The sequence below is a fragment of the Plecotus auritus genome (assembly GCF_963455305.1).
Source record: "Plecotus auritus genome assembly, chromosome: 5".
In the NCBI taxonomy this organism is placed as follows: domain Eukaryota; kingdom Metazoa; phylum Chordata; class Mammalia; order Chiroptera; family Vespertilionidae; genus Plecotus; species Plecotus auritus.
The window spans coordinates 2,399,216-2,425,041 of record NC_137776.1 but is presented as its reverse complement, the minus strand read 5'-3'; the positions used below and the strand labels follow the sequence as shown (position 1 = coordinate 2,425,041).

General features: G+C 47.2%; 1 protein-coding gene across 1 annotated transcript in view; it reads right to left on the bottom strand.

The window, feature by feature from the left end:
* COL3A1 (collagen type III alpha 1 chain) overlaps positions 1-25,515 on the bottom strand; it is a 40,425-nt gene extending 14,910 nt beyond the window's left edge. The window contains exons 1-29 of the mRNA XM_080668149.1: positions 25,360-25,515; positions 15,529-15,731; positions 15,219-15,269; positions 14,664-14,777; positions 13,351-13,431; positions 11,541-11,594; positions 11,037-11,090; positions 10,138-10,191; positions 9,483-9,536; positions 9,264-9,317; positions 8,595-8,648; positions 8,153-8,197; positions 7,967-8,020; positions 7,483-7,527; positions 6,861-6,914; positions 6,048-6,146; positions 5,211-5,255; positions 4,962-5,060; positions 4,724-4,777; positions 4,504-4,611; positions 4,253-4,306; positions 3,360-3,458; positions 2,785-2,838; positions 2,537-2,635; positions 1,667-1,720; positions 1,528-1,581; positions 1,157-1,210; positions 538-591; positions 169-213 (exon numbers count right to left, since the gene is read on the bottom strand). Of these exons, the coding sequence (XP_080524275.1) occupies positions 169-213; positions 538-591; positions 1,157-1,210; positions 1,528-1,581; positions 1,667-1,720; positions 2,537-2,635; positions 2,785-2,838; positions 3,360-3,458; positions 4,253-4,306; positions 4,504-4,611; positions 4,724-4,777; positions 4,962-5,060; positions 5,211-5,255; positions 6,048-6,146; positions 6,861-6,914; positions 7,483-7,527; positions 7,967-8,020; positions 8,153-8,197; positions 8,595-8,648; positions 9,264-9,317; positions 9,483-9,536; positions 10,138-10,191; positions 11,037-11,090; positions 11,541-11,594; positions 13,351-13,431; positions 14,664-14,777; positions 15,219-15,269; positions 15,529-15,731; positions 25,360-25,444 (2,028 nt within the window). The 5' untranslated portion in view covers positions 25,445-25,515. The remainder of the gene's footprint in view (positions 1-168; positions 214-537; positions 592-1,156; positions 1,211-1,527; positions 1,582-1,666; positions 1,721-2,536; positions 2,636-2,784; positions 2,839-3,359; positions 3,459-4,252; positions 4,307-4,503; positions 4,612-4,723; positions 4,778-4,961; positions 5,061-5,210; positions 5,256-6,047; positions 6,147-6,860; positions 6,915-7,482; positions 7,528-7,966; positions 8,021-8,152; positions 8,198-8,594; positions 8,649-9,263; positions 9,318-9,482; positions 9,537-10,137; positions 10,192-11,036; positions 11,091-11,540; positions 11,595-13,350; positions 13,432-14,663; positions 14,778-15,218; positions 15,270-15,528; positions 15,732-25,359) is intronic.
* Between the last annotated feature and the right edge of the window lie 311 nt (positions 25,516-25,826).

Here is a 25,826-nt window from a genome sequence, read left to right as displayed (position 1 = left end):
AAGGTAATCCCTTCGCAATGTCTTGAGTTGCCCTGGGTGTGTTCCCCAAACATTTACAACGTGGTGCTTCTTAAAAAGAGCTTCTTGCTATAACATACTAGAACGAGGTCACGAACCAGTCGCTCTGTAACATGCTTAAAAGAGTAGAAAGCAAGCGGGAAGACTTACCTTGCCTCCTGGCGCTCCAGGCGCCCCGGCCTCGCCCTTTGGGCCCTAGGAGATGGACATTCTAGAATGAGGCTCCATCAGAATGTATGTTATGAAATAGAAGCAAGACACACATTTGCCTTGTCTGCAGACGGCACAGTTTGTCACGCCGAGGTATGCACTCTTTCTTTAGTTCCTTCTGTTTTATGCTCAAACTCAAACAATGTCATAGTGGCGATAGAATAACTTTGTTTTGTTAATGAATATCTCAAAACCAAACGTTAAATCTCAGACAACATGGCATGCGGGAATGCGACATTTAATAAGCGGTAAGGGAAGACCGTGCATTCTTTTGGCTTCAGGGTTTTGAGAAAATGACAGGCCACTTACCGGCTCTCCAGGTTTCCCGTTTTCCCCGGGAGGCCCGCCGGTTCCAGGGATGCCCTAGGAGGAATCGGATTTGTATGTGTCATCACTTCAAACATTATTTGCACAAAAGCTCTAGTTCGTATGTTTCTGCTAAGTATTAAAATTTGCGTTCACTGGTCTTCATAGAGGCAAAAAAAATGATGGCTCTCAGCAGCCAGAGACAGCGGTGGGATACCCATATTACAAACTAGTGTTCATCTCGCCAGACTCTTTTTCTTTAAAGAATAGAGGGACATGTTTATCAAAATGAATTGATGATCATGGTGAATGGATTTGGCTACATTAATTTAAGTTCTAATAAAAGTATAAACATATAGAATTATGTGAACTCACTTATTTTAGCATTATCAATATTAAAAATTTTTAGTTAGTAATACTCATTCTGGACTAGACATAGAAATTATTGGAATTATGCCTGTCCACATTGTCTATCGTATTTCAAGGTAGAAGACTAAAGACCTGTGAATTTTAAGCTTAAGATAAATTATGATCTATTAGTGTCACAAAAACATAACAACAATAGCTACCAGAGGACTTGATTAAAAGCAGGTGTCCAATGAGGAGTTAAATAAATTCCTACCTGCAATCCTTGAGGGCCAGGGGGTCCTGCATCTCCTTTGTCACCACCTGGCCCCTAGGGAAAAAGAATGTGATGAGGTCCTCGTCGGAAGACACCTTTCCTGCTTAGCGCACACCATTTGCCCTTCAGAGGCTGGTGCTTAATTTGAAATGAACCGTGTGAAAGGAGGGAAGGGTCTGGCCTGTGGAAGTGACGCAAGAGACCTTGCAATACACACTTTCCTCAATGCCAGCAGCCAGCCAGCCAGCTAAACAAGCAACATGATCATTGCTGTGAGAACTCTGATGACACAGTGCCAGAGGCTGTGCCATTCCCACGTCTTCCCGCCGCCCTCTCCCACCCCCACATCTGCAGGCTGTGGGTGAACCTGCCTGCGGTCCAGGGGGGCCCGGAGATCCAGCTTCACCGTTCTTTCCAGCAGGACCCTGAAAACGGAAGTTAGAGAAGCCATGGGGTGGGAGGTAAGTGCCTGCAGGGCAGGGTGGGAAGCAGTGGGCGAAATCTACATACCGGGGGGCCAGGACCTCCAGGGCCACCTCGCTCTCCGTTTTTGCCAGGAGCACCCTAAAGAAATGGCCAGTGTTTACCAACTCCAAAGAGGAAATAACTCATCGCATTGTTCCCTCAGAGTTTTGACCTGCCTCTTACACACACTCCCCCCCACACACACTCACACACACATTTACACACACAGTCACACACATGCACACTCACACACATTCACACACACACTCATACACTCACACACATTCACACACACACTCACACCCACATTTACACACCCACATTTACACACACACATTCACACACTCACACACACATTTACACACACACAGTCACACACATGCACACTCACACACATTCACACACACACTCATACACTCACACACATTCACACACACACTCACACCCACATTTACACACACACACATTCACACACACACTCACACACACACATTTACACACACACAGTCACACACACACACGCACACTCACACACATTCACACACACATTCACACACATTCACACACACACACTCACACACACACATTCACACACACACACACTCACACACATTCACATACACATTCACACACACATTCACACACACACAGTCACACACACACTCACACACACACATTCACACACACACATTCACACACACACATTCACAACCCAAAACTACTTTCTATAACTAGGTCTCCACTCTGTCCCCAGAAGTCAACCAAAACGACACTTGAACTCCCTTCTCCCAGGCACGTTGACGTGCAATGTTCTGTGCTCTGGGGCAGAGACGGAATCCTGGCCCCTCCCGCTCCCACATGGAGGGTACAAGGCCAAGTGGCAGACAGCCATTGAGGAAACCCAGGCAAACTCACATCGTTTCCTTTAGGACCAGGGAACCCCATGACGCCAGGCTGACCCCGCGGACCAGGTGGGCCTGGGGAACCGACGCGGCCGCTCTCTCCTTGAGGTCCCTGATGAGAAGAAGCTGCGTTAGGACAGGCTCAGCACACACATGACCAACACAGACAACTTACACAGCCAGGCTATAAGCGTGCGTCGGGCCAGGTGCCCGCGGGCAGCCATTCCCTGGGCATCCCACAGGGGATGAGCGTGTACGTACCGGAGGCCCCGGCTTCCCGTCGCTGCCTGGTCCTCCTGGGCTTCCGGGCACCCCCTGGATGGGAAAGTCATGGGGGTGCTTTAAAAACGGTTCAAGCACAGGCGTCCATCTGCACAATGTCAACACTCCCACGCATATAGGTAGCCTCGCAGCGGCATGCAATTTCCTGCCAGGCCAGTATTTTAGCTAAGTGTTCCTTTGTGTCTGCCCTTTCATCGACATCAGCTTAAGTTTCCTTTAAACAGGTTTGTTTTGTTGTGAGCCTATAGCAGCCGTGGGCAAACTACGGCCCGCGGGCCGGATCCGGCCCGTTCGGCTGTTCTATCTGGCCCGCGGAGCCGAAAGACCGTACCCTTTTATGTAATGATGTTTACTTTGAATTTATATTAGTTCACACAAACACTCCATCCATGCTTTTGTTCCGGCCCTCCGGTCCAGTTTAAGAACCCATGGTGGCTCACGAGTCAAAAAGTTTGCCCACCCCTGGCCTATAGGATAAGGTGGGGCCTGATGTAACATGCCTTTGAGCCTTCCTCGTATGCCTTTTTCTCAGTAAACAGAGTGTGCCTCCTTACCCTCATCCCTGGACCTCCAGGCACACCATCTCGGCCAGCTTCTCCGGGGGCTCCCCGGGGCCCTGCGGGGCCTGGACCGCCGCGCTCCCCAGCGGGACCCTACGTGGCGAAGTGAACGAGCAGGTGAGTAAAAGAGCCCGCATCCGCCTAGACATGGGCGATGTTTAGGTTTCAACCAGAGAACTTCATTTGGCCCTTTTTTAAAAAGGGTGTCCTTTTTCTTTTTAATCCTCACCCAAGGCTGTGTTTGTATTGATGTTTAGAGAGAGAGGCAGGGGGAGAGAGAAACACGGATGTGAGAGAGCAACAGAGATCGATGGCTTCCCTGACACATCCAGACCAAGGCTCAACCCCGCACCCTCCACCCCACGGAGCCCCCTGACCAGGCCTCTCCGGTCTCACACAGAGAGCCGCATGCTGCTGACTTGCTCAGTGTGAAATCACTGTCCACCACGAGCTCAGATTTTCATACTGGAAATATCTCAAGGCAACTTGGATGAACATCACATGCTCAAAAACCAGTATTTAGTGACCTGAACATCATGTATCCGTGCACACAAAAGTTAAATAACTTTGTTGGTATGAAATCACACTTGCATAGCACTTGAGCGTTTTCAAAGACCCGTTGAGCATTTTAGTTTATCGCATTCTTGCAGAGTGGCTGAGGCGGGCAGGTCCCTGGCAGGTGAGGTTCGGGTCAGAAGGGCTTGTTTGGGTCGGAAGGCGGAAAGGTGGCCCACCGGGCTTGGAAGCGCGGGGGGGTGACTGTGCTCTGAAAACGGTTACATTCCTTTCAGATGCCTAAGCTTCGGTTAGCGGGGAGCTGTCCAGAAGCAACGGGGACTCCTCAGTGCAGTCCCAGCATTTAAGAGACTGGGAAGTAGGGTTCCCACCTTTTCTCCGGGAAGGCCGTTGGGTCCGGCAGGTCCTCGGAATCCGGGCGCGCCCTGCAGACGGCGAGAGGCAAGTATTTCAGTCCAAAGCAGGAGACGCCTCATGGCCCTTGAGCGGCCAAGGAGACCTTCTCATGCCATGAAATGCTTCAGGACAACATGTGGGGGGGGCCCTCCACCGGCGAGGAGCCAGGCAGCCTCACCCCGCAGGGGATGGTGCCCGGCATTTGCGAAGCCCCAGGAAGACATACCCTCTCTCCTGCGGCTCCCGGGAGGCCGTTGGAACCGGGCTCTCCAGGCGAACCATCCTTGCCGTCTTCACCCTTCGTGCCTGGGATCCCGGGGGCACCAGCTTCCCCCTGAGGAAGGGAGCCAGCAGGGGGGCTGTGTTAGACGGCAGACGGGGGCCTGTCCACCTCCCACCTGGGCCGGGCTTTCTAGAGGAGAGCCAGGTCTGGGGGAGATACTTACACGCTCCCCACGTGGACCCGGGTCTCCCTTGTTACCGTTCTTACCGGGTTCGCCCTGAGTGAACAAAATCTTGGTTTAAAAATGGGGGGGGGGTAGACTAATGAAATCCCCCCCAGTAGCATTCCCTTGTAAAATGCGGGGAAAGCAGCATGAAGGCCGCAAGAATGAGCAGCTGCCAGCTGTGCTTTTGTCGTGAGAAAGGCCACACCTTCCAGGCACAAAGGGGAGAGGGACTTACGGCAGCGCCTCGCTGGCCGGGAGCACCATTGGTCCCCGGCGGGCCTGGAGGACCCCGGGCTCCGGACAGGCCAGGAGCCCCAGGAATGCCAGCGGGACCCTAGAAACAACCCGAGAAGACGAGTCTTAGTCACACTTGAACTTGCTCCCCTGAATAGCTCACGGAAGCATCACCGATGTCTTGTCATGCGGAATACCGAGGGAGCCAACGGTGCGTGTGGGCGCGAGAGGAGGGAGCCGGGCGTCTTACCATTTCCCCTTTGCCGCCGGGACTCCCGTTGCTGCCAGCAGGGCCCTGGAGGGGGAGGCACGTCAGTAATAATGCAAACAGTGCGGACACGGGCGACGCGCCCAGATTTCTACCCTAAGCTTGCTGGTGGGTGTGGTGCTTTATGGAGATTAGCCAGGGGTCCTCAAACTTTTTAAACAGGGGCCCAGTTCACGGTCCCTCAGACCGTGGGAGGGCCGGACTATAGTTTAAAAAAAAAACTATGAACAAATTTCTATGCGCACTGCGGGCCCGCGATGCATCGGCTGCTAAGCAGGACAGGCAGCGGCCCCCGGCGGGCCGGATCCATGTCCTCGGCGGGCCGCATGTGGCCCGCGGGCCATAGTTTGAGGACCCCTGGATTAGGTGATTGCTCCAAATACAGCCCACACATCACATATAGGCTGGCTGTTACCCTCACCGGGATAGACCACAGGTAATATGCACTCGTTCTAAATAATTAAATCAACAGATGGAATAGGTTCGGTCTGGTTTCTTCTCTGAATCTTTTATCAGCGATTCGGTTGGGGCGTAGGCTTTGAAGTATCAGAAAACTAGCTTCACATTCGCTCTGTGTCCGATAAGCACTGACTCGGTCAGTTCTAGAAGAGTGAGAACCTCACAAACCACCATGTCAGCGCCGATCCAACCCGCATTCTTCACAGCAGACTTACTGCGGAGCACTAAGCAAGGTCCCCCCACCCGCACCCCCACCCCCCAGTAATCTCCATGGACAGCAGCACTGGAATACGCGCTTCCACGAAGTAGAGGCGCCCGCCCCCCCCCCCCCCCCCCCCCCCGGGCCAGGCCTGTACGCACCGGCGGGCCTGGAGCACCAGCGTGTCCCTGAGGTCCAGGTTCTCCTCTCTGTCCCGGGGAGCCATTGGAGCCAGGAGAGCCTGCGGGTCCAACTTCGCCCTAAGGGACAGCCCTAATGGTCAGCTTCCCTGCCACGTCCTCTCTCAGCCAGTTCCCTTCCCGCCCGCCTCACACCCCTCTCTGCAGGCTGGGGAGGGTGGTGATGCGGACTCTAGCCAAAGGATGGCTACATAGTCTCCCTCCCTGAGTCCCTGAGTCCCTCATCGTAGAGGCAGAGAAGATGGGGACGGTGTGTGTGACTATGTTATCGCTGTGACCCAGAAAGTGGCCAGGCTTGGAGGCGAGCACGGTCAAGTGCACCGCTTCCGTGTTGAAAGCTGGACCTGTGAAAGGTGTGTGTCAGCAAGCAGTATGACCCCCGAGATTTAAAAAGGAAGAGGGTGGCCGAAACCGGTTTGGCTCAGTGGATAGAGCGTCAGCCTGCGGACTGAAAGATCCCAGGTTCAATTCCGGTCAAGGGCATGTACCTTGGTTGCAGGCACATTCCCAGTGGGAGGTGTGCAGGAGGCAGCTGATCGATGTTTCTCTCGCATCGATGTTTCTAGCTCTCTATCCCTCTCCCTTCCTCTCTGTGAAATATCAATAAAATATATTTTTAAAAAAATAAAAGAAAAATAAAAAGGAAGAGGGCGTTGTAGCTCGTTCGGATAGGCGATAGCTGTTTGGTTACAAGAAAGAAATCTTTCAAGAAGCAGCGCCAGGACGCGGCTGCCGCCAGGCTGTACCTTGTCGTCGATGGACATGCACGTTTACCTTAGCACCAGGAGAGCCGGGGAATCCTGCCGTTCCGGGGGGACCGGGCGGGCCCTGCAATGGTTAGGTACCGTTTCAGGAACTGTGAGCCCAGCCACCAAGAGCTGAGGCTGCTGGTAGCCATGTGTGAGCGCACACAGCACGGAGGACCTGTGTGCACGTGAGGCAGGGGGTCCTTCACGGATGAACAGCACGTGGAAGGACAATGCCACAGACTAAACAGGGAGCGAGCCCTGAAGTTGGCCAATCTGGGTCCTCCCCTGCCCCCCCGCTCCTGATCTCTGCCCCAAATTCGGTGACTTTAGGTGGGGTACTTAGCCCGGAGCGCTCATTGAGAAAACAGAGGTCACGTTAGGATCTGTCTTAAGGGCCGAATCCAATACTGACTGGTAACGAACTCTGTACAGGTGTTAGCAAGTGGCCAGGCATAGCAGGGAGCATCAGAATGAATGAGTCTAGCATTTCTAGAGGAACTGTTCCTAGATGTTAGGTATGGGTGTAGAGTCCGTTTGATCAGATGTCTATGAAAATGCTGAGTTTGGGCCTACAATCCCTATGGCTCCCTATCCCACCGCCCGCACTCTCTCACTCCCCGAGGTGGGTCCGGGTCCGAGCTACTTACTGGTTGGCCGTCGCTTCCTCGAGCACCATCATTGCCTCGAGCCCCCTAGAAAGAGACATTTGTCTTAAGAATCTTCTGAATTCCACACGACTGGTGATAAGTGACATTTAGATTAAAATTCTGACTCAATTAGGTTAACTTTTCCTTAAATACGTTAATACCTACTGACTGATTATATTTATTTTGGAGCCAACTTGTTAAATCCCATATGTATATATAGCAATGGTCTGATGTAGAATGATTGGTGTTTGTATTTTACAATCTGAATGTGAATTAATGGCTTTGATAACATATGCAAAGTTAACACTTAAAAAACAGCCTCAGCAGGGACAATCACTAAAAAACACCCGTTTCCCTGTAGTCATGGCTCAGGTGTTACAGGGCGACTCTGAGTGCAGGTGTCACAGCCGAGCCCTGGCTGAGCCCCTGAGCCCCTGTGGCTCCGGGTGCGAGAGAGAGAGAGAGCTGGGGCGAAGGTACTCACAGCGGCTCCAGGGAGTCCCGGCCGGCCTCGCTCCCCAGGAGACCCTCGGGGACCCTGCAGAATGACGTGGAAAGGACGGTTATACCTTGAACTTGACAGTGTAAAAGCAGTGGCGGAGGGAGCAAGGCAGGGCTGGGGTTAGATGGAGGTTAACGTGAAACCGAGAAGCCGGTAAGAGAGGATTACCATGGGGCCCGGGGCTCCGTTTTCACCAGGAAGGCCGTTTTCACCCTGGGAACATACAACATGTCACCATCCGTGCAACAGGGAGGAAGGGCTGAGTTCTTTAAACATGTGAAAAACATTATGGACCCCAAGGGAAAAAAACATACATGTTGACAATATCAAGTTTCTGTAACGCTGTTTTCTTTACCAGAAATACCACTTTCTGTATTTTAAAAAACGTGTGGATTTGCTAGAAGTAATCCGTGTATTTCTCAGGGATGTTCACTCATTTCTGATGTAGGCAGCCCAAGGCATCAGCTCTCGGGGCAGCTCTAATAGAGCTTCTCGGTTAGTCACAGCTCTTACAATGCAGAACTCGGTGACTTTCGGAAAAAGCTACCCCCCAGTAGCTGTCCCGCTCCCATGAATTTGCTTATGAAAGTGAGGTTTTGCTGTGATTCACCTTTAATCCAGGAGCACCCGTGTCACCCTTTTCTCCGTTCCGTCCATCGAAGCCCTAGGAAATGGAGAAAAAGAGTAACCACGTGACAATCTGCGAAGAATGCAGACTGCTTGAAAACTTTACATGGGTTTTGATTGCTGGTTTTCCACCTACCGATATGTCCAACATTGACTCAAATAATTTAAAACTCCTCTGAATAGACTGAAGACGTTCGATGTTGATTTTACAACAGAAAAAAAAAATCTGAACTAATTAGAAAGTGTAATTGAGTCCAATTTAGAAGCTGCCTTAACTTTAGAGCAGCAAATAACCTGTTCCATAGATTTGAGTTACAGTAAGTTGGTAGGTTTTTGGCTCAGTTGGTTAAATCTAGTATTTTGCATAGAGTAAACTTGCTTAATTCTATCTGTAAGCCATAGTAAGACAATAAATATGCATAGCTATTATAATATATTTTATGGTTTTTGACAGTTGTGATAAGAAAACAAAATTATTCTTTCCCAAGTCTTAAATTTACTTAAATGCACTTAAATTTAGCTTCACTGCTTTGTATAAATAGCTAGTTTGTTGCTAGAGCTGACGGTTTGGGGCGTATCGTCAGAGATACTGGTTTGGCAAATACCACTGACAACGGAAGCAGCTCGTAGTGGATTGAGAGACTCTACTTACTCTGTGCCCTTTCATACCAGGGAATCCAGGCATGCCGGCTGGGCCCTTCATACCCTAAAATCGACGAGAGGGAGAGATTTTAATGAATCTTCAACGAGAAGCACAACCCGCAGCGAAATGCCCTCTATCTTTAAGGTCGGTTCCGTGTAACTAGGTAACAACTTCCGAGGGAAGAGCCTGTGCTCGCTCCAGTTCATCCAGTGGCTGCTGATGACTTACCGGAGGGCCAGGCAGTCCTCGTTCTCCGGTTCGTCCGGGTCTTCCAGATTCCCCCTGGGGAGAGGAGTGCACCGTGTCAGTGACAGATACACTGCGGGCAATGAACAAACTGACTCGTTTGCATTTTTCTCACCAAGAACGCATGGCAATGGTTGTGCTAACCCTATATCACTGAGGTCAGCTTTCTTAGGAGAAGAAAGGAGAAGGGCTTCTCCCACCTCAGTGTAAACTTGTGAGTAAGGCAGGCATCTCTCACCACTGACAGGATGACCATCAATGCACTGAGAAGAACTCGCAATTGGAAATTCAATGGGAAAGGAAGAGTAGCATAATAGTAAAGGTATTCATACGTTTTGAAATTCAGAAAGTACTGATAGAAAGGAAATTTCTCTCTCCTCCCGTTAAGTGACACCGTCACTGGGTGAGTCTTCTTGATGGATTTGGGGGTTCTGCTGTTTAGAATTTAACAAGCGGTATATGCAGTTATGCAGATACTATTAACCTTAGATGTCCAAAGATCCATATGAGCTAAAATGTCATGCAGGTGATTTTTGAGTAAGGTTTTAGTCTCTGAAATGGTGGCATATGGTGCATGCTGCTTAGAATATTCCAAGTTGAATTTTGCTGTATCGCCATTCAGTCCTTAAAAACTTACATCTTTTCCAGCGGGACCAACTGGACCAATAGCACCAGGGGGTCCTGGAGGGCCCTGAAAATAAGGAAATGTAAAGTAAATAAATCCGTAGATTTTTCTGTTAGTTAATTAATTATTACATATCGTATGCATTAGTGGAAGAAACCCTTTTATAAAATATTCTCAGTATTTTTATCAAGGAAATAACACATTGAGTTAATATTATACCTATATTGTATCCAGTTTTTACTGTCTGTTCAACTTATTTTTAAAGATTAAACAGTTTTTAATGTTGACTTTATTTCAGGAGCCTATTTCCCCCAGCCCCTTTTGTTAAACTTATTTTTTATGAAAATTAAAAATATCATGCATCTATGTTTTGTATCACATGTGTGTATTTATAAATTTTGATACAATTTTCCATTTTTGAGATATTGAATTTTAAATATATAGGTATTTCAAAATACTTTTAAATATTAAAGTAACTTCACCTTACTTATTTACACAGCACGTTTTCCTGGAGAACCCTATTAAATTATGTTTATTTCTACTAAATTAAGTTTTACAAATCATATAGTAGAAAAGTAGATATGAAGGCGAACTGAGTGGCTAAGGAAGATTAAATCTATGTTTATGAGATGGAAGATTTGTATCCACACTAGTAAGTGGATTATTGTAATTTCTAATTAGCCAGAGAACTCCTAGAGTAAACAGTGTCTCTTAGATATTTAAACCACTAAAAGGGTCCAAAAGGTCTGTAAAACCCATTCAACTATCATAAAAACACCATTTATTATTGTAAGTTGAAAGCATAAACTTAATCTATACTTTGTAGGAACCTATGGTTAAGTTTTAGAAAATGAAGGTGGTTTCTATACAGAGTTTTCAATTTATTAAATGTAGATGTGATCGTTACTCACCGAAGGACCAGCTTGCCCAGGCTCACCAGGGGGGCCTTGGTATCCCGGAGAACCCTAGCGGGTAGAATAATGTGTAAATATTTTCTAAAGTAACTTAATCTTCACATGATTCATTTACATTGAAGACAGTATGTGATTAGGATTTTTAAGTGAGGTCAGCAAATTTCATTCCAATTTATAATGATGGAAGCCAAGAACTTTCAGATCAGAATCAATTTAATTGATTCCATTTCATCTACTTACTTCCACCGAAACCGAATTGTTTCAAACTTGAGTCGTATGACATGCAAGTTAAACATGTGGTTTAATTTGACCAAGTTTTGATTGCTAAGAGTTGTTTGTGTGAAGGAATTGAACATGTTTGCAGGAATGATAGTTTCTTGGTTGCGACTTCTCTACCGCAGTGGAACTACGCATGCTGGCGTGGCTGAATGATGGCAGGGTCTGTATTACCTTGACCTATAGAACATGCATGAAGAGAAGTACCACTATGGACATACTTACAGGGGAGCCAGGATGACCAGATACACCAGGGGGGCCAGGAGGGCCTGGGGGGCCCTGGAATGCAAATTTAAAGAATAAGTACAAAATAAATGCATCTGAAATACACTTTATTCAAGCATCAAAGAGACACCATTGCATAGGGGTGATAACGGTGTCTTTAAAAATGTGAACAATTAGTACGTAATAGCTACTCATGTAATAGCTATTCATGGATAGGCTTAATTCTATTATATTTACAATAAAGGTATTACAAAAATGTCACTCTAAATGAAATTCCCACCAAATCAACAATTATTGATAAATATTATAATTTGTTGGCCTGAAACCCCCCAAAGGGGATTTAAAATCTGGAAAAATGCAGCGAAATGCTATGAAAATCCCTTCAATATTAGGATGCTGTAACAAGAAACATTTTATTTTTATTTTTCTGCCTGGAATCCCCACTCCTTGTAGAAAAGTAGTTATTGCATTTTACACAACCTCATTTCTAAAAACAATGATATAAATCACCCCCAAAGTTCTCAATTCATCACTGAATCATATCATGGATGTTTAGATGTGCATCTGAGAATCATCCATATTTGGGACAATGATGAATTACAATTATAATCAATTGGCTTATCATTTTCTCAGAACTGTAGATTAAACTAGAAAACATTCAGCGTTGCAACCTGCTATTTTTAAAGACTGTTAATAAATTTATAAAACCACAGTTTGTCATTAAATTTTCTCTTGTGACTTCTTTTCTGGAACATTAATAAGTAGTGGCTTTTCAATGTTTGTTTTTTTAAGTAAAAACTGTATATCTGATTTAAACATAGGGTTCATAATACGAATGTAGCTGAGTAAGAGCAGGTGCTAACGTAGTTAATATAATTCCCTGGCTTTGAAAGAGACATACACACACAAATCACAGCCCCTGTAACTTTAGAGATTTGTAAGTCTCTTTTTGTAGTTTATGTAAATTTTAATGGTCTTCCTTTAGCCACTTCACTTGGATGTATTAGTTAAAATTTTGTCATTTTAGAAGTCACAAATATGGGGACCAATGATCTGGGCAACAATGTGCCATAATCCCTGGCAATCCAGTCTCCCGTTTCACTCACGCTTATGTACCTTTTGCTCAGTGAAATGGTCACCTGACCTAGTGTTGCTCCTCCTGATAGGCCCTCCACAACAGGGTCATTGGCATGGGACACCATGCATCATGGGCACGTGCCCAGAGCTCAATGCTTTTTGCTATTTTCTCCTTTCAAAACTCTAGGTCATTTACATTGAACGAAACCCTTTGGGTACAAGGTGAGGGGCTATCATTACGGCAGATGCACTTAAAGCCTGGATGAATCCTGTAAATAATTGTATTTGATTGTGTTTGATTCCGGGATAGGAGCTGAGACAGACTGGGATATTGGACATTCATCACTCAACATGTCATCTAGAAAGTAGCATTTAATGAATGAAAAGACAATAAGAGAAGCTTCTGGAAAACGTAGATGAGAGAGAGAAAAAGTGGCAGGGACAATCTGGTGAAAATGAGGAATATATGAGTGTGGGACCGAAACAGGAAAGCAGTGGGCCTGGTGTAAGTGGTTCTATAAGACAGAAACCCGTGGTCAAACAGGCAGAAACGAGAAGGTAAGGAAAAAAGGAAGCTCGGATAGAGGATCGTGATTATCCTCCCCCATCCTTCATAGGGAACAAGCTACTGTATACAATGACGCTACAATACCGTATCACCGGAAGAACAACCATTCAAGATCTATCAGAGACTAAACAATGCTCTACAATGCCGAGAGACCCTTGTACGTACAGCTGGCCCGGGATAGCCTGCGAGACCCGCTCCTCCTACTCCGGACTTGACATCGTAGGACTCAAACTGGGGAGAATAGTTCTGCAGCAAAAAGACCAGACAGACACAATCATGTTGGTATATAGATCGCGGTTCTTTTCCAAAGCATTTAGAAGCCGCGCACGCCGACACCCGCTATCTACCGGGAGAACCTTCCCGCGTGCCAGAGGGTGTGCCACGCATTGCTTCATTGTCTTGCTTAGCCTGTCTGTCTGTCGCTTTCTATTCTACAGAAAGAGTTGCTTTGTAACCCTTTAACCACCTGCATGCAATGTCAATCCCACATACTCTGTTCCTCTACGCTCTTACCCAAAGCATTTCTCAGTGACATTCACAGCATGAGAAACGTAGGGGCAGAGACCCACAGAGCTTTCCGAGGTTCGATAATCCGAACTTCTCGTTTGGAGCAGAAAAATGGAGAAGTCACATTATTTCCCCAACAGTTAATGACACAAGTGAAATATCTCTCCCCTGGCTTTGGGTTGCTATGCCAAGCAGATTCACCCCAAAACAAACATCTGTGTAGAAAACAAGCCCACGAATAAGAGAAAGGCTCGTGTGTCGGCTGAATTTCTTTGGAGATGATTCCATGTTGAATTGCAGGTCTAGCAATGGGTTCTGTTTGGTGCCAGGATAAGAATAAGTGAGGTGCTATTCTTTGCTTCTTGTTAATTGATATTTGAAAATAATTTTTAAAAAACTCATAGTGATTTGTGTACGTAGTGTTCTTAAATTTCTCCTCACTCCAACACAGCGGAACGGGTGCTTTGTTTATGTGCTTGGTGATGTGTTTTACACGCAGAGTTAGTGGCTTGCCATGCTTTTCAAGAGGAACATAAGCCTGCTGACTTGAAGTCAATAAGGAATGTTCACAGCTCAACTGCTTTTCATCCAAACGTCCAGCAGCTTTGCCATTGGGGTGATAAGGGAAATCGGCTCAGATGCAGCAATTCCTAAATTCTCTCGCAAATTCTTTTGGCAGTTGGTGGTTCATTTCTCAGAGGAGTGCATATGGCCTGTGCGTACTGAGAAGTGGGGAAGTCGTGCAGCGATATAGTAGTAATAGCATTAGCATAATGAGGAGGAGTAAATGTTTATAAAACATTTAGGAAAGTACCCAGCACTTATAGGCACTAAATAAGACTTTGTTAATTATATAAAATCAGAGAATAGAGATAAGGAGCCCACGGCAGAGAAATGTGATATAGGCTAAAGAAGAGGCGATGGGGAGCGAGTTTTAACAAGGGGAATATTTTTGTCCAGACATGTATTACCTGGCCACCAGTAGGGCATGATTCACAGATTCCGGGGGCGCCGGGAGAACCAGGGGTGCCTGGCTGCCCGGGAAGACCAGGATCGCCATTTCTCCCAGGAATACCTGGAGGGCCCTAAAAAATCATATAGAAATGAATGAAACAGTGAAAAGTCCTAGTGACTCAGAATCATTATCAAGTAGAAGTTTGTCGGCTTTATAAATCAAGGACTCAATATAAATAATGCATTTTTTTGGGAAAATATACCTTTTAAACGAAATCATAGGAATAATTTCAGTGTCATTTATGCTTTCGTGTATTGACCTGCACTTTGTTTTGGAAACTGCTAATGGGGATGAGGGCTGTACATAAAGTCTGGGAAGCTTCATTCCTCACAAGGACAATCATGGAATCTTCGTTTGAGGTATTTTGTGTCATTATGGAAATACGTGCTACCAAATAAATGTATAAACGATGAAAGTTCAATTGTACAAAGGCTATTTGATTTTTTTTTTTTTTAAAAAAAGCAAACTACTCAAGGAGCTAATGTTATTCCACTGAAGGGTGTTTACTTACGGGATCTCCCTTCGGGCCTTGAGGTCCATGGCCATTCGGAGGGCGCGTAGGCTAATAAGTGGAGAAGATACAGATGAAAAAGATGTAGGAGCTGCTTTCCCAGAAAGCCTGTCCCCGTTTGCACATCTGTGTCTTATCCCAAATCACATCCAGTCTCTGGCTTTAAACCAGCACGTCCACCTTTTATGTGTGACGCTAACGGGATTCTGGGACTGACTCCTTTTCCCGTCCTGGGACCCAGGAGCTCGTCAGGTGCTTAAATACAAATCGGGGGGTTGCGGGGGGTGGGGACGCTGTGCTTCCCACTTACAGAGGTCGGAGGCTGAGGGCACACCGCGCAGCATTCTCCGAATGGGATCTCCGGGTTGGGACAGTCCAGTTCCTGGTCATCACAGATTATGTCATCGCAGAGAACAGATCCTGAGTCGCAGACGCATATTTGGCACGGCTCCGGCTTCCAGACGTCTCTGTCCGCGTAGGACTGGCCGAGATGGGAGCACCCTCCATCAATAGCTGGAAAACAGGTGAGAGGGTGTGACATTTGCTCACGTGTTGCCGCAATGTGATTTTCGCTATAATGTCATGACTGTTTCCGATAGCCAAAGCAGAGCTGGTTTGAAACAAATAATTTATCCATTTCATTACGTGCATCTTCTTATGAGCTTGCTTATGCAAAAAATAAATAAATAAATAAATAAATAAATAAATAAATAAATAAATAAAAAGATCCACATATTTAGGTACCAAGGATATCCTAGTTTTCCCACCTACTTTGCTAAGCAGTAAGGGATTGCGTGAAATACCAAATCTGTTTAGGGACGTCACATTGGCACAGCATAGCAAACTTCTCTGAAGGCCAGGAAGTACTTCCATTTTATACAGAGTAAGAATTTAATACCGGTGAAAAATCACACAACACGGAAACTTATTTATTAATTGTGCCCTTGAAAATAATAAGCCTCTCAACCCAATGGCTGTGATTTGCTCCAACAGCAGACGGGAGCACTGAACTATAAAGATAATTGTGTCAGGGCTTCCGAAGACGGTCCAGACTTATTAACCTCTTTGAGACACTCAGGGGAAACTCAGCTGCTCTTGGCACCATAACCCCCGTGCAGAACCCCGGGAAAGCTTTAGCGACACTCACTGCAGAGACAGAGTCTCACCGCCCGCTCTGGGGGGCTGTAGTAGGTCCACATGGTATGACCATACGGTGGATGTGCCATATGGATGTGAAGAGGTTTCCAAATTACCAAACAAAGGTGTGTTTTTTTTAAAAGAAATATTGGTAAGGCCGAAGTAAAAAACACACGAAAAATATGAATCATGACCATTTGGGGCTTCAAATGGCCCCAGATTTGCTTCAATGCAAATTTTAGACTGATTCAGCAGCTGTTCCCTGAATCAGCGGAGGGGCTGCCAAAATAAAACCTGGTCCGAGTTCTGCAGGCATGAGCTGTGGTTGTGGCGAAATGCAGCTTCGGATTGAGGATTACTACGCTAGCTGGCCAGCCGTGACTAAACAAAAGACGTTTCTACATAGCTGCAAGAGGTTTTGCAAACAATGAATGGTGTCCTTGCTGTCCAGCATTTGTATTTTTGTGAAAAGTGAACTTCTATTTTATTTTCTCAGAGAGAGCCAAGATCTTGAAGTGCCCGCTGAGGGGCCTGCCTGCAGGAGGTAAGTGGTTAACAGCCACGCTTGGCTGCCTGGCATTAAAAGGCCTTGCACGGGTCCTGAGCTTTTTACATACAACCATGAAGTCTCCTTTTTAAGTTCCCGCTTCTCCCTCCCCCCACCACCACACGTAGCTGAAGAGAGAATGGTTTAGGTCTGTGCTGAGCGCTCGGGGTGACAGGGTTAGCTGGGTGAGGGACAGTTCCAGGAAGGAGAGCTTCAGAACCTGTGGGCGCCCCAGCGCCCTGCCATCGCCTGCATTCCTGTGCCCATTCTCCTGTGCAGCTGCGACCTGCACGACCTTGTGCCACACCCTCTGTCCATTCAAGAAGTTCAAAAGTCGCCGAAACCGGTTTGGCTCAGTGGATAGAGCGTCGGCCTGAGGACTCAAGGGTCCCGGGTTCGATTCTGGTCAAGGGCATGTACCTTGGTTGCGGGCACATCCCCAGTGGGAGGTGTGCAGGAGGCAGCTGATGGATGTTTCTCTCTCATCGATGTTTCTGGCTCTCTATCCCTCTCCCTTCCTCTCTGTAAAAAATCAATAAAATATATTAAAAAAAAAAAAAAGAAGTTCAAAAGTCCATTCTGACTTCGTGTGACAGTTACCCAGTGTGGTCCACCGCTCGTAAAAGAAGGCAGGATGGTCTTATTGCAATTTTTAGCAGGCGAGCTATTCTAGTTGGTCCTTCACGTTTGAAACAGATGCAGGAGGGTATTGGGGAGAAATGTCGTCTAAACGTTTGAAGAATCGTTCCTTTATACTCAGGGAGCATAGCGGCTGAATGCCAAGCGTGGCCCTCAGGCAGATGTGCAGGCCTGTTCACATGGTGTTAAGAAAGATGTGCTTGAGAGGGGGCCCGCACTTTTGTATATTTTTATGAGCAGTGGTACAGCCGAGGGGCGAGGCATTACCCTCATTGTTCTCTAAGCATAGCTGACACCCTACATTGACTGTTTTTCCAGGAAAGATCTGCAAGGTTTAACGAGATGGAAGCCTGTTTAAGAGGAATGCGTGACCTCCTTCCTTTGGTCTCTGCATTGGCTTCCTTTAAAAAAGAAAACTTTCTCTAAATTCACTTTACGAAATGTTCCAACAGACTAGTTTTGGGTCAAGCTTTGCCCATTGATAGTGTGGACTTGGGGCTTCCTGGCCCCCTGAGAATGCCACGGGAGCAGTGATGACTAAGGCAGTAACACGGCATTGATACTTGAAATGTGCCAGAGACTAGAGCCTGGGTGTGTTTACCACACACACAAGGCAACAGGTGGGGGTGGATGCATTACTTAACGACTGTGGTGACCACTTCACCGCGTATAGGAAATCATCATACGTGCACTTTAAGTGCATACAATTTTATATCAATAATACTTCAGTAAGGCTGCGGGAAATGCTACTGCTTTATACTAATGGTTTTCAGCTCTTTGCCTCTGGATCAGGAACAGCTTTCTACGTTTAACACAAGACCTGTTACAAAAACTAGTTATTGCATATCAGTGACATGTTCGAGGCAAATGAGGATGACAGTTTAAGCTGGGGCTGAGTATCTCATATTTCAAATGTCTTCCCTTCCTGTGTTCTTCAAGCGCCTTCAAATGAACACACATTTCTTCCTTGTGTGTTCCCCCTCCTGTTCCGTCCCATGAAGGCGTCATCGCAGCACTAGGAATACGTGTTTCCCATTTGGTCTGCAAACAACCGAGTGCATGAGCACAATGTTGACTTACTGACACTGTGAGCCAATTTGTTAGAGTTGGGTTAAAACCACCTAAATAACACACAGCACTTGTTATTCAGCCCCCTGTTCCCAAGTCTTCTTAGAAACATGTGCGCTGTGCTTTTTGTAGCCCAGAGCCTCGACGGGAGGCCTGAGCTATTTGAGAGCGCCTCTCCTTCTGTGAAAGGTGACGTTGGTCTGGGTAACAAGAGGACGTTGGAATGCTGGAAAATGAAGAGTGAATGCCACTTATGTCCTGACGTAACTTCTGTCACCGATGGGAGAGGGGTTTGCTCTCTGTGAAGGCAGCTCCTGGACGCTTGTGGGGGGCGGTCAGACTTTTCTCTGTTGCGTTCCCGCAGTCTCGGTTGAACGAATGGTGACTTTCTCGCAGTTCCCCCGCACTTCCTGTTCTGCGCAGGACACTACGCTGGCAATATGGCCTCCCGGAAGCTGACACAGATGTCGCATGGCCCTCGGATTTGGGGTGAAAGCCCAGTTATAGGTGGGGAGTCATGGCCTCACAGGGGAACGTTGGTCTTCAAGAGGACCAACTGCCCCAGTGAGCCACACGCAGCATTTAGAAATGGCATGGAAGAGGGGCTCATGAGTGATAGCCATCTCCCGTTATTCCCACGCAGCATTTAGAAATGGCATGGAAGAGGGGCTCATGAGTGATAGCCATCTCCCGTTATTCCCTTTGATAGAGAAATAAGACAAGTCCTTTTGCAAACATGCTAAGTAAAAAGCAAGTAATCTCATTCTCACTCTGGACAAGTAATATATTTCCCAGTTACTTCCCTTGTTGTAATCACGTACGCTAAGCCCCCTGTTCTAGTTTGTAATTAACTTTAAACTCCACCTCTTACATCACTTGATGGTTCCGGTCCCTTTACAAAGCATGGTCCTGAAATAAATTTATTTACGGTCACACAAGCAGCTCATTAGACTAAATCATGTCCTTACTGGGATCTGAATTACAAAACAAGATGAAGCTAGTTTAGCATCATCTACTCTTAGCTTCTTTTATTTCCCAGCTCTCTGGTTTGGAACTTTGCAGAAAAATAAAACCAAGGAACACAATTTAATATTTTTGGACATGCTGGAATCTTTCTTTGTTTTCATTCTTCAAATGTCAATTTATGCTGAATGTATTGTTGTGACTAAAACGAATGCAAATTATGTTTGTCTTAATTCCACTTTTGTGGTAAAAATAGTATTCCCTAAAGCATCCACGTTGTTCATTTAGCTTGAGTGACAAGTTCAATATTTTTCTCTTCTCTTTTTACTGATGGCTATGATAAGTCAGTCACCACAACAGTATTTTCCTGTTACGTTAGAAGGTTGAATATTTTGTAAGTGTATCTATGGAGTTCATATAGTTTCCAACTGAAATATGTTGGACTTTTAAATGACACTAATGTTGGGAGAACATATCTTTTTGTTAAATATGTTTCTGCTGCTTTTATATTTTTGGAATATCTTCAAATATGTTAGTTAACACAATGGGTTTTGAAGGGAAGTCTATAGACCTGCAGAGATGGATAATTTCAATGTTAAAATGCTGTTTGCACGGGCGAGGTAGCATCTGCTTATTCTTGTCCTCACCAACGAATTTTAAAAACCATCTAAAAGGACAAGGCACAAAGCTCTGTGAGTCCCTCAGCCGCTGTGCTCCATGCCCCGTCTCAGTTCCCAGGCCAGGATGGGGTCAAGGTCCTCTCCCCTTACGGTGTCTAAACCCTGCAAGTTTAAAATCAGAGTCTGAAAAAGTAATTTTTTGGAAAGGGATACCAGTTTCCCGCAGAACGTCTTTCCTGCCTAGTCTCAAACCACGAAGTGAACATCTGGAGTTCAGTTCTGTTGTTTATTCTCTCCCGACCTCACAAAGAAAAAGTTTTCCCTCAAGACCACCCCGGTGACACCGAGGCCTGGGAAACCGGGCGTGGGTCGTACACGCACAGAACAGGGCCTCCACCAGCTGCAGCTGGCAGGTCGGTCCTCGAACCCGCGTCAGGACCCTGCCCAAGGATGTCTCACCTAGACGCGGGCTTTCAGCAATCCATGCTAAGTCACTCCCATTCCTGAACTTCTCAGTCTAGACAGCATGAGCACGCTAGCAGCTTTAAGGGGTGTTTTTCCGATCTTAATGAACCCGAGAAGCATGGGCTCTGGCTCGGTCCGCACCAAATAAGGTAGAAAAGCCCGTTTCAGAGCAGCAACGCCGTTTTACTAACACGGGCATCGCCCAGCCTGAGCGTTAAGGGCAAGCGGGATGGCGAGCAGCGTCTGATGTCTTTCTCTCTGCTTTTCACATCTTTCGAGCCATTGAGCTTGCGGCCTCTTGTTGGAACGTTTCCTCTCGCTCATTAAGAGCGCATTTTACATGCAGCTCTTTGACCTCGTCTGGAAAGGACGGGGGGTTTGTTAGTTAATCCGAAAGGAATCCGCTTCTGCTGTGTTTTCCTGGGGCACAGACAGACGTCCTCCTGGAGAAAGTCCCTCCCCGGACTGCCCTTAGCAAGTGGTGTGTGCGAAGGAGAGCTGTCTCACTTTTTCCGTTGTCATCTTGACATGAAACAGGCGAAGTCTCCCCTTTGAAAATGCTGTGTTGTTTTTACCCCCCACCCCCTCTCTCCCTCCCCCGCCTCTGAGCGCAGAAAGCAGCGGGCCTGCGCTTTTTCCAGGGAAAGCTGTTTTCCAGGGATCAGGCCGCTGAGCGGTTCCCTGAGGACTGCCCAGGTGCCCGTGCCCAGCAGAGGCAATGCCATCCTTCATGTTCAGACCTGAAGTCTGGAGCAATCCCTCTTGTCCCTGCGGGGCGGGGAGCTCCCTGGCACAGCCCTGTTGCCAAATGGAAGAGCTGGGCTCACGGCCATGGGTCTGCCCCAGCCTCTGCCCTGCACACGGGGCGCTCGGTAGAGGGCACCCTCTGTCTGAAGGACCGGGGCCTGGGGGGCACCCCTGGAGGTGCAGGAGCAGGGACTTGCTGGAGGAGCTGCCTGGCGTCTCAGCTCTCCTCCTGGGAAACGCACAGCACCTGCTTCTTCTAGATTTTTAAAAATAAGCCTGTAGGGAAGGTATGGAGCCAGGAGGCACCACGCCGCCAAAGGCCCTCATCCCTCCCCCCTCCCTTCCCAGCATCGCCTCAGGGGCTTGCTGCCCCCACAGTCTGAGGGGCCTCATGCCAGCACCCCTCCAGCACGCCTGGTAGCTGCAGGCCCTCAGGAAATGGGCGTTCTCACCCATGAAAAACAGGCTTTTGTACCAATACGTTCTTCACTGAGAATGTAGTCTACAAGAATGAAGATGATTTCTGGTTAAAGTATAGGTGAGCCTCTTGTTTAAAAAATAGATGTACCAATTCAAAATGGAGTGCTTAACAACAACAACAAAAAAATCTGCCTTTGTTTCCCTTTAGAAATGCATTAGCTCATATATTTTCTAGGACAGTATGTGATTTTTCTTTTTTGTATCTCTTTTCAATGACTGTTACAAAAATAAGAAAACCCATATGCTCCAAATTTAACGTATGTCTTATTTCTTCTAATTACCTAGAATTTACCAGAATGTTGGTTCTAGTCTTCACACGGTCATTTCCTAGCTGTGTGATCCCCACCGCAGCACTGAATCCGTGCTCAGTGTCAGACACTGAGCCTCGTCAGCGATTACTCGTTCTCTGCTCTAAAAGTGCAATTGTTTCTGGTGATCTTTATGCTGACCTTCCCCCATTAGGGAGCTGTGTTTCATTATAGGGGCACACAAACCAGAAAACCTGAGTGCCCCCCGATCCGTTACAAATTCTCCTTGCAAGCACGAAGGACACACCCTCACAGCCTGTACCTGGGACCTGATTCTCGGACTCCACCGACCATTTGGAATTCTAACCCAATGAGAGGCCCGCAGCTCATGGTCCCAGCGGATGCATCGGAACAGCAAAATGTAAGCTCACAGCTTAGAACACTTTTCAGTAAAATGTAGCTCATCTCTCAGCCCCAGTGAAGCCATATTACTGAGTAATACCTTCCTGAAATACTTATGTCAAATAAAGACTACAGCAGAGACTCGAAGAATACTCAGAAAAGTCGTTATATATTACATGTGGAACTTCATATATAATATAAAGTTATATATTACATGTGGAACTTCATATATAATATAAAGTTATATATTACATGTGGGATTTTTTTAAATGGCCTCTAACATCAAGCTCATCTCCAAATAGACTTCCCATATTGTGACTATTGTGTGTGGGTATGTGTATTTGGCAATATGCTATCAGCAATAGGCTTATTGTCTTAGGAAAGTCCTATTTAATGGTTAACATTCATTCATGTCCTGTTTTTAAATCTCATCATGAAATAGGGGGTCCAGCTGCGTGTGACCTTTATGTCGGCATTGGTTCTGCAACTCTGCCGGTCAGCCACGAGGGGGTGAGTCTCTGTGCTTAAAACCTGGCACGGTCCTGAAGGACAGGAAATATAAAACAGACCACATTTCTCCATCGCTGGAATCAAATACACGAGTTAAATAGGACTCTCCCCAGTCTTTGTGAGGACATGCTTTCTGTGCCAGGAGCCGTGTGTGAGGAGACTGCGTGTTCGTTAGCACTGTGATCTCTCTCTGGGGTTCTCAGGACACACAGGAGAACTCCATGGGGCGCTCCGGGCGCTGCGTATGCAGCCACCCCCTGGCACCTCCCCAGAGCTCATGCACCAGCAGAATTGTCTTGTAAAGCCCACGGGGAACGTAAGATGTCTTCTCTTAAAAAGTTCTTAAACACGAACAATAAGCTGAACAGAATCCCTTCCCACTTCCTTTGAACTAAAAAACACCCCCCCGTGTGTCAGCCAAGTCCCATAGCTGTTTGTCCTTTCCTGCAGCTAAAGAGAAAAGGGGGGGTTAAGACAATTATGTAATGTTCCGATAATGCAGGCAGCACGCATTTCTCCTCCCCAGAGTGGGCGTTAGGAGACAAATAGCCACAGTGCTCATGAAAAATTATAACCCCTAGGCAATCACAAATATTTTGTCAGTCTTTGAACTAAACACCAAAGGTTTGTAGTCTTTCCAATAAGTGGAAACGCTGTGATTTTTTTCCTCCCTTTTTCAGAAATCGGAAGAATTTAAAAGCTTCACAAAAAAGTACAAGTCTTTACTGAGGTGGGGGTGTGGTAAGAGTCGCCTGCTTTTCTAGCCAAGGCATGGGAGTGTAGCATCTTCTGGGAGGGCCGATGGAGAGGAAAGGGGGGGGGGAGAAATGAGAGGGGGGAGGATGGAGGATTCTAGGAAAGAAAGGAAGAGGCAGAGGAGGGAAGAAAAGAGGTGGAGGCATAGGGAGGATACATGAGGGTGGGGGGGGTGAGAGAGGAGGGGAGAGAGAAGGAGAGTTGAGGAGATGTGGACTTGTCTAGGAAGGGGGTGGGGTGACGAGTGAAAGAATGAAAAGGGGGAGGAAGTGCAAAGGAGCCAAAGGGGTGGACAGATAAGGAGGGGAAAGGAAGGCGGGAGAGGAGGAGGGGGGCAGGGGTGAGGAGGTGAGGGAATAAGGGGTTTGTTTCTTTTCTTTGTGGCCACAGCCCGAACATGCCTGAGGAAATGCCAGTGGGGTTCCCCCCTGCTTACATACAGGACCTGTGAGAACCTCAAAGCTGTTCGGTACTCAAAACAAAGAACCATTTTCGGACATCATGTTTGCAAAAGCTATAGGGTTAGATGTGGACCTTTTGCTCACGTGCAAATGGAAATGGATGTGTAATGATTTCTTCCAGCACCTTCACATTTTACACTTAAATATTTACTTCTCTTTAAGTTTATATTTCAATACGTCCGGGATTTTGATGACTAAGAAACGTATGAATTTAAAGGAATATTTTCACATAGTCAGATAATGAAACCGATGCGGTTTGGGGGAAATTAGACCATGAAAACCATTGTTTGCACTTATTAGAATACACAGCACATCAAGCTTTTGGAAGTCAGACAGTCCCGGCGTCTTTACCTTGTTTGCAGGAAAGTCAAACATTTCTGTTGAAGGTTATGTTTTAAAAAACAAATTCTCTTTATTCATGCAGATGTAGGTAAAGTGTAGAACAGACACAAAACATTAGATCCTTAACAACAAACTGTTAGAAAAGATGCATCAGTCAACACTCTAAGTGCTTGAAACAGAAGAACGTTAGGAGGCACGAACCACGGCGAACAGTTTGGACCTGTTTAAGGGGGTTCAGGTGATCTTGCTGCCATCGTATAGAACCCTATTCAGTAACTCTAACAATGCACAGCGTTTCCTTGAGCCCGTTCTGCATGCATGCTAGGACTGCAGTGCATGTTCTTGCTGGAAGGACAGGGCTCCCTAGCCCCCCTTCCAAAGCACCAGCACACAAAGGCAAGCAGAGCCGTGCTCAGGACCCCAACGACTTCCAGATGCCCGGGAAGCCTTCTCAGACGTTCGCACCCAGGCGTGGGACTCACAGCCGCCTGAAGCGCTTCCATGCCGCCGACAGGAAAGCAAGTTAGTGGGAAACATCGTTATCTCGGACCCCAGCACACGTTTCAGCACAGAAAGGACACTCCTCTCGCTAAGCAAAAATCCTCAACAGCAGCATCCCGGCCACTCCACGCTCACATCCGGGAGGCGGCCCCGGGGACCACCATCGGGAGCCCGAGCCCCCCGCCGCCCCCTCTGCCCGCAGCAGCAGCAGCAGACACAGGCCCGGGAGGCCCGGAGCAGCGGGCACCTACTCACCTTCCGGGAGCTGCTGTGCCAGGACCAGCGCGGGATGCAGCAGCGTGAGGAGCAGCCAGGCCCCCTTCCGCACAAAGCTCGTCATGTCTACAGGTCAGACATGAGACTCTCCGTGCACCGAGGAGAGGAGCCGAGCCGCTCAGAGTAGCACCATCAGTCGTCCCTGCCCTCCAGCGCCGGCCCGTCCTGCAGCAGCCGCGGCGATGCCTCTGCCGTGGCCTTAAATAGGAAAAAGTTTGGCTTCCCTCACTTGCCAGCCCCTTTCTGAAATATGAGAGCAGCACCCATCCCCTCCGCAGTAAAAGAAATGATTAATATGCCTTTCGCTCTTATAGGAGACACAACCCACCGAGGGAGGGAGAGCACATCTGGACCTCGTCCGCCGCTGTTGACGGAGACCTTTGCTGCCTCCTCGAAGCACCTAGGTTCGCGCAGCTCCCGGCCAATCTCTGAGCGCCTGGCCTTGC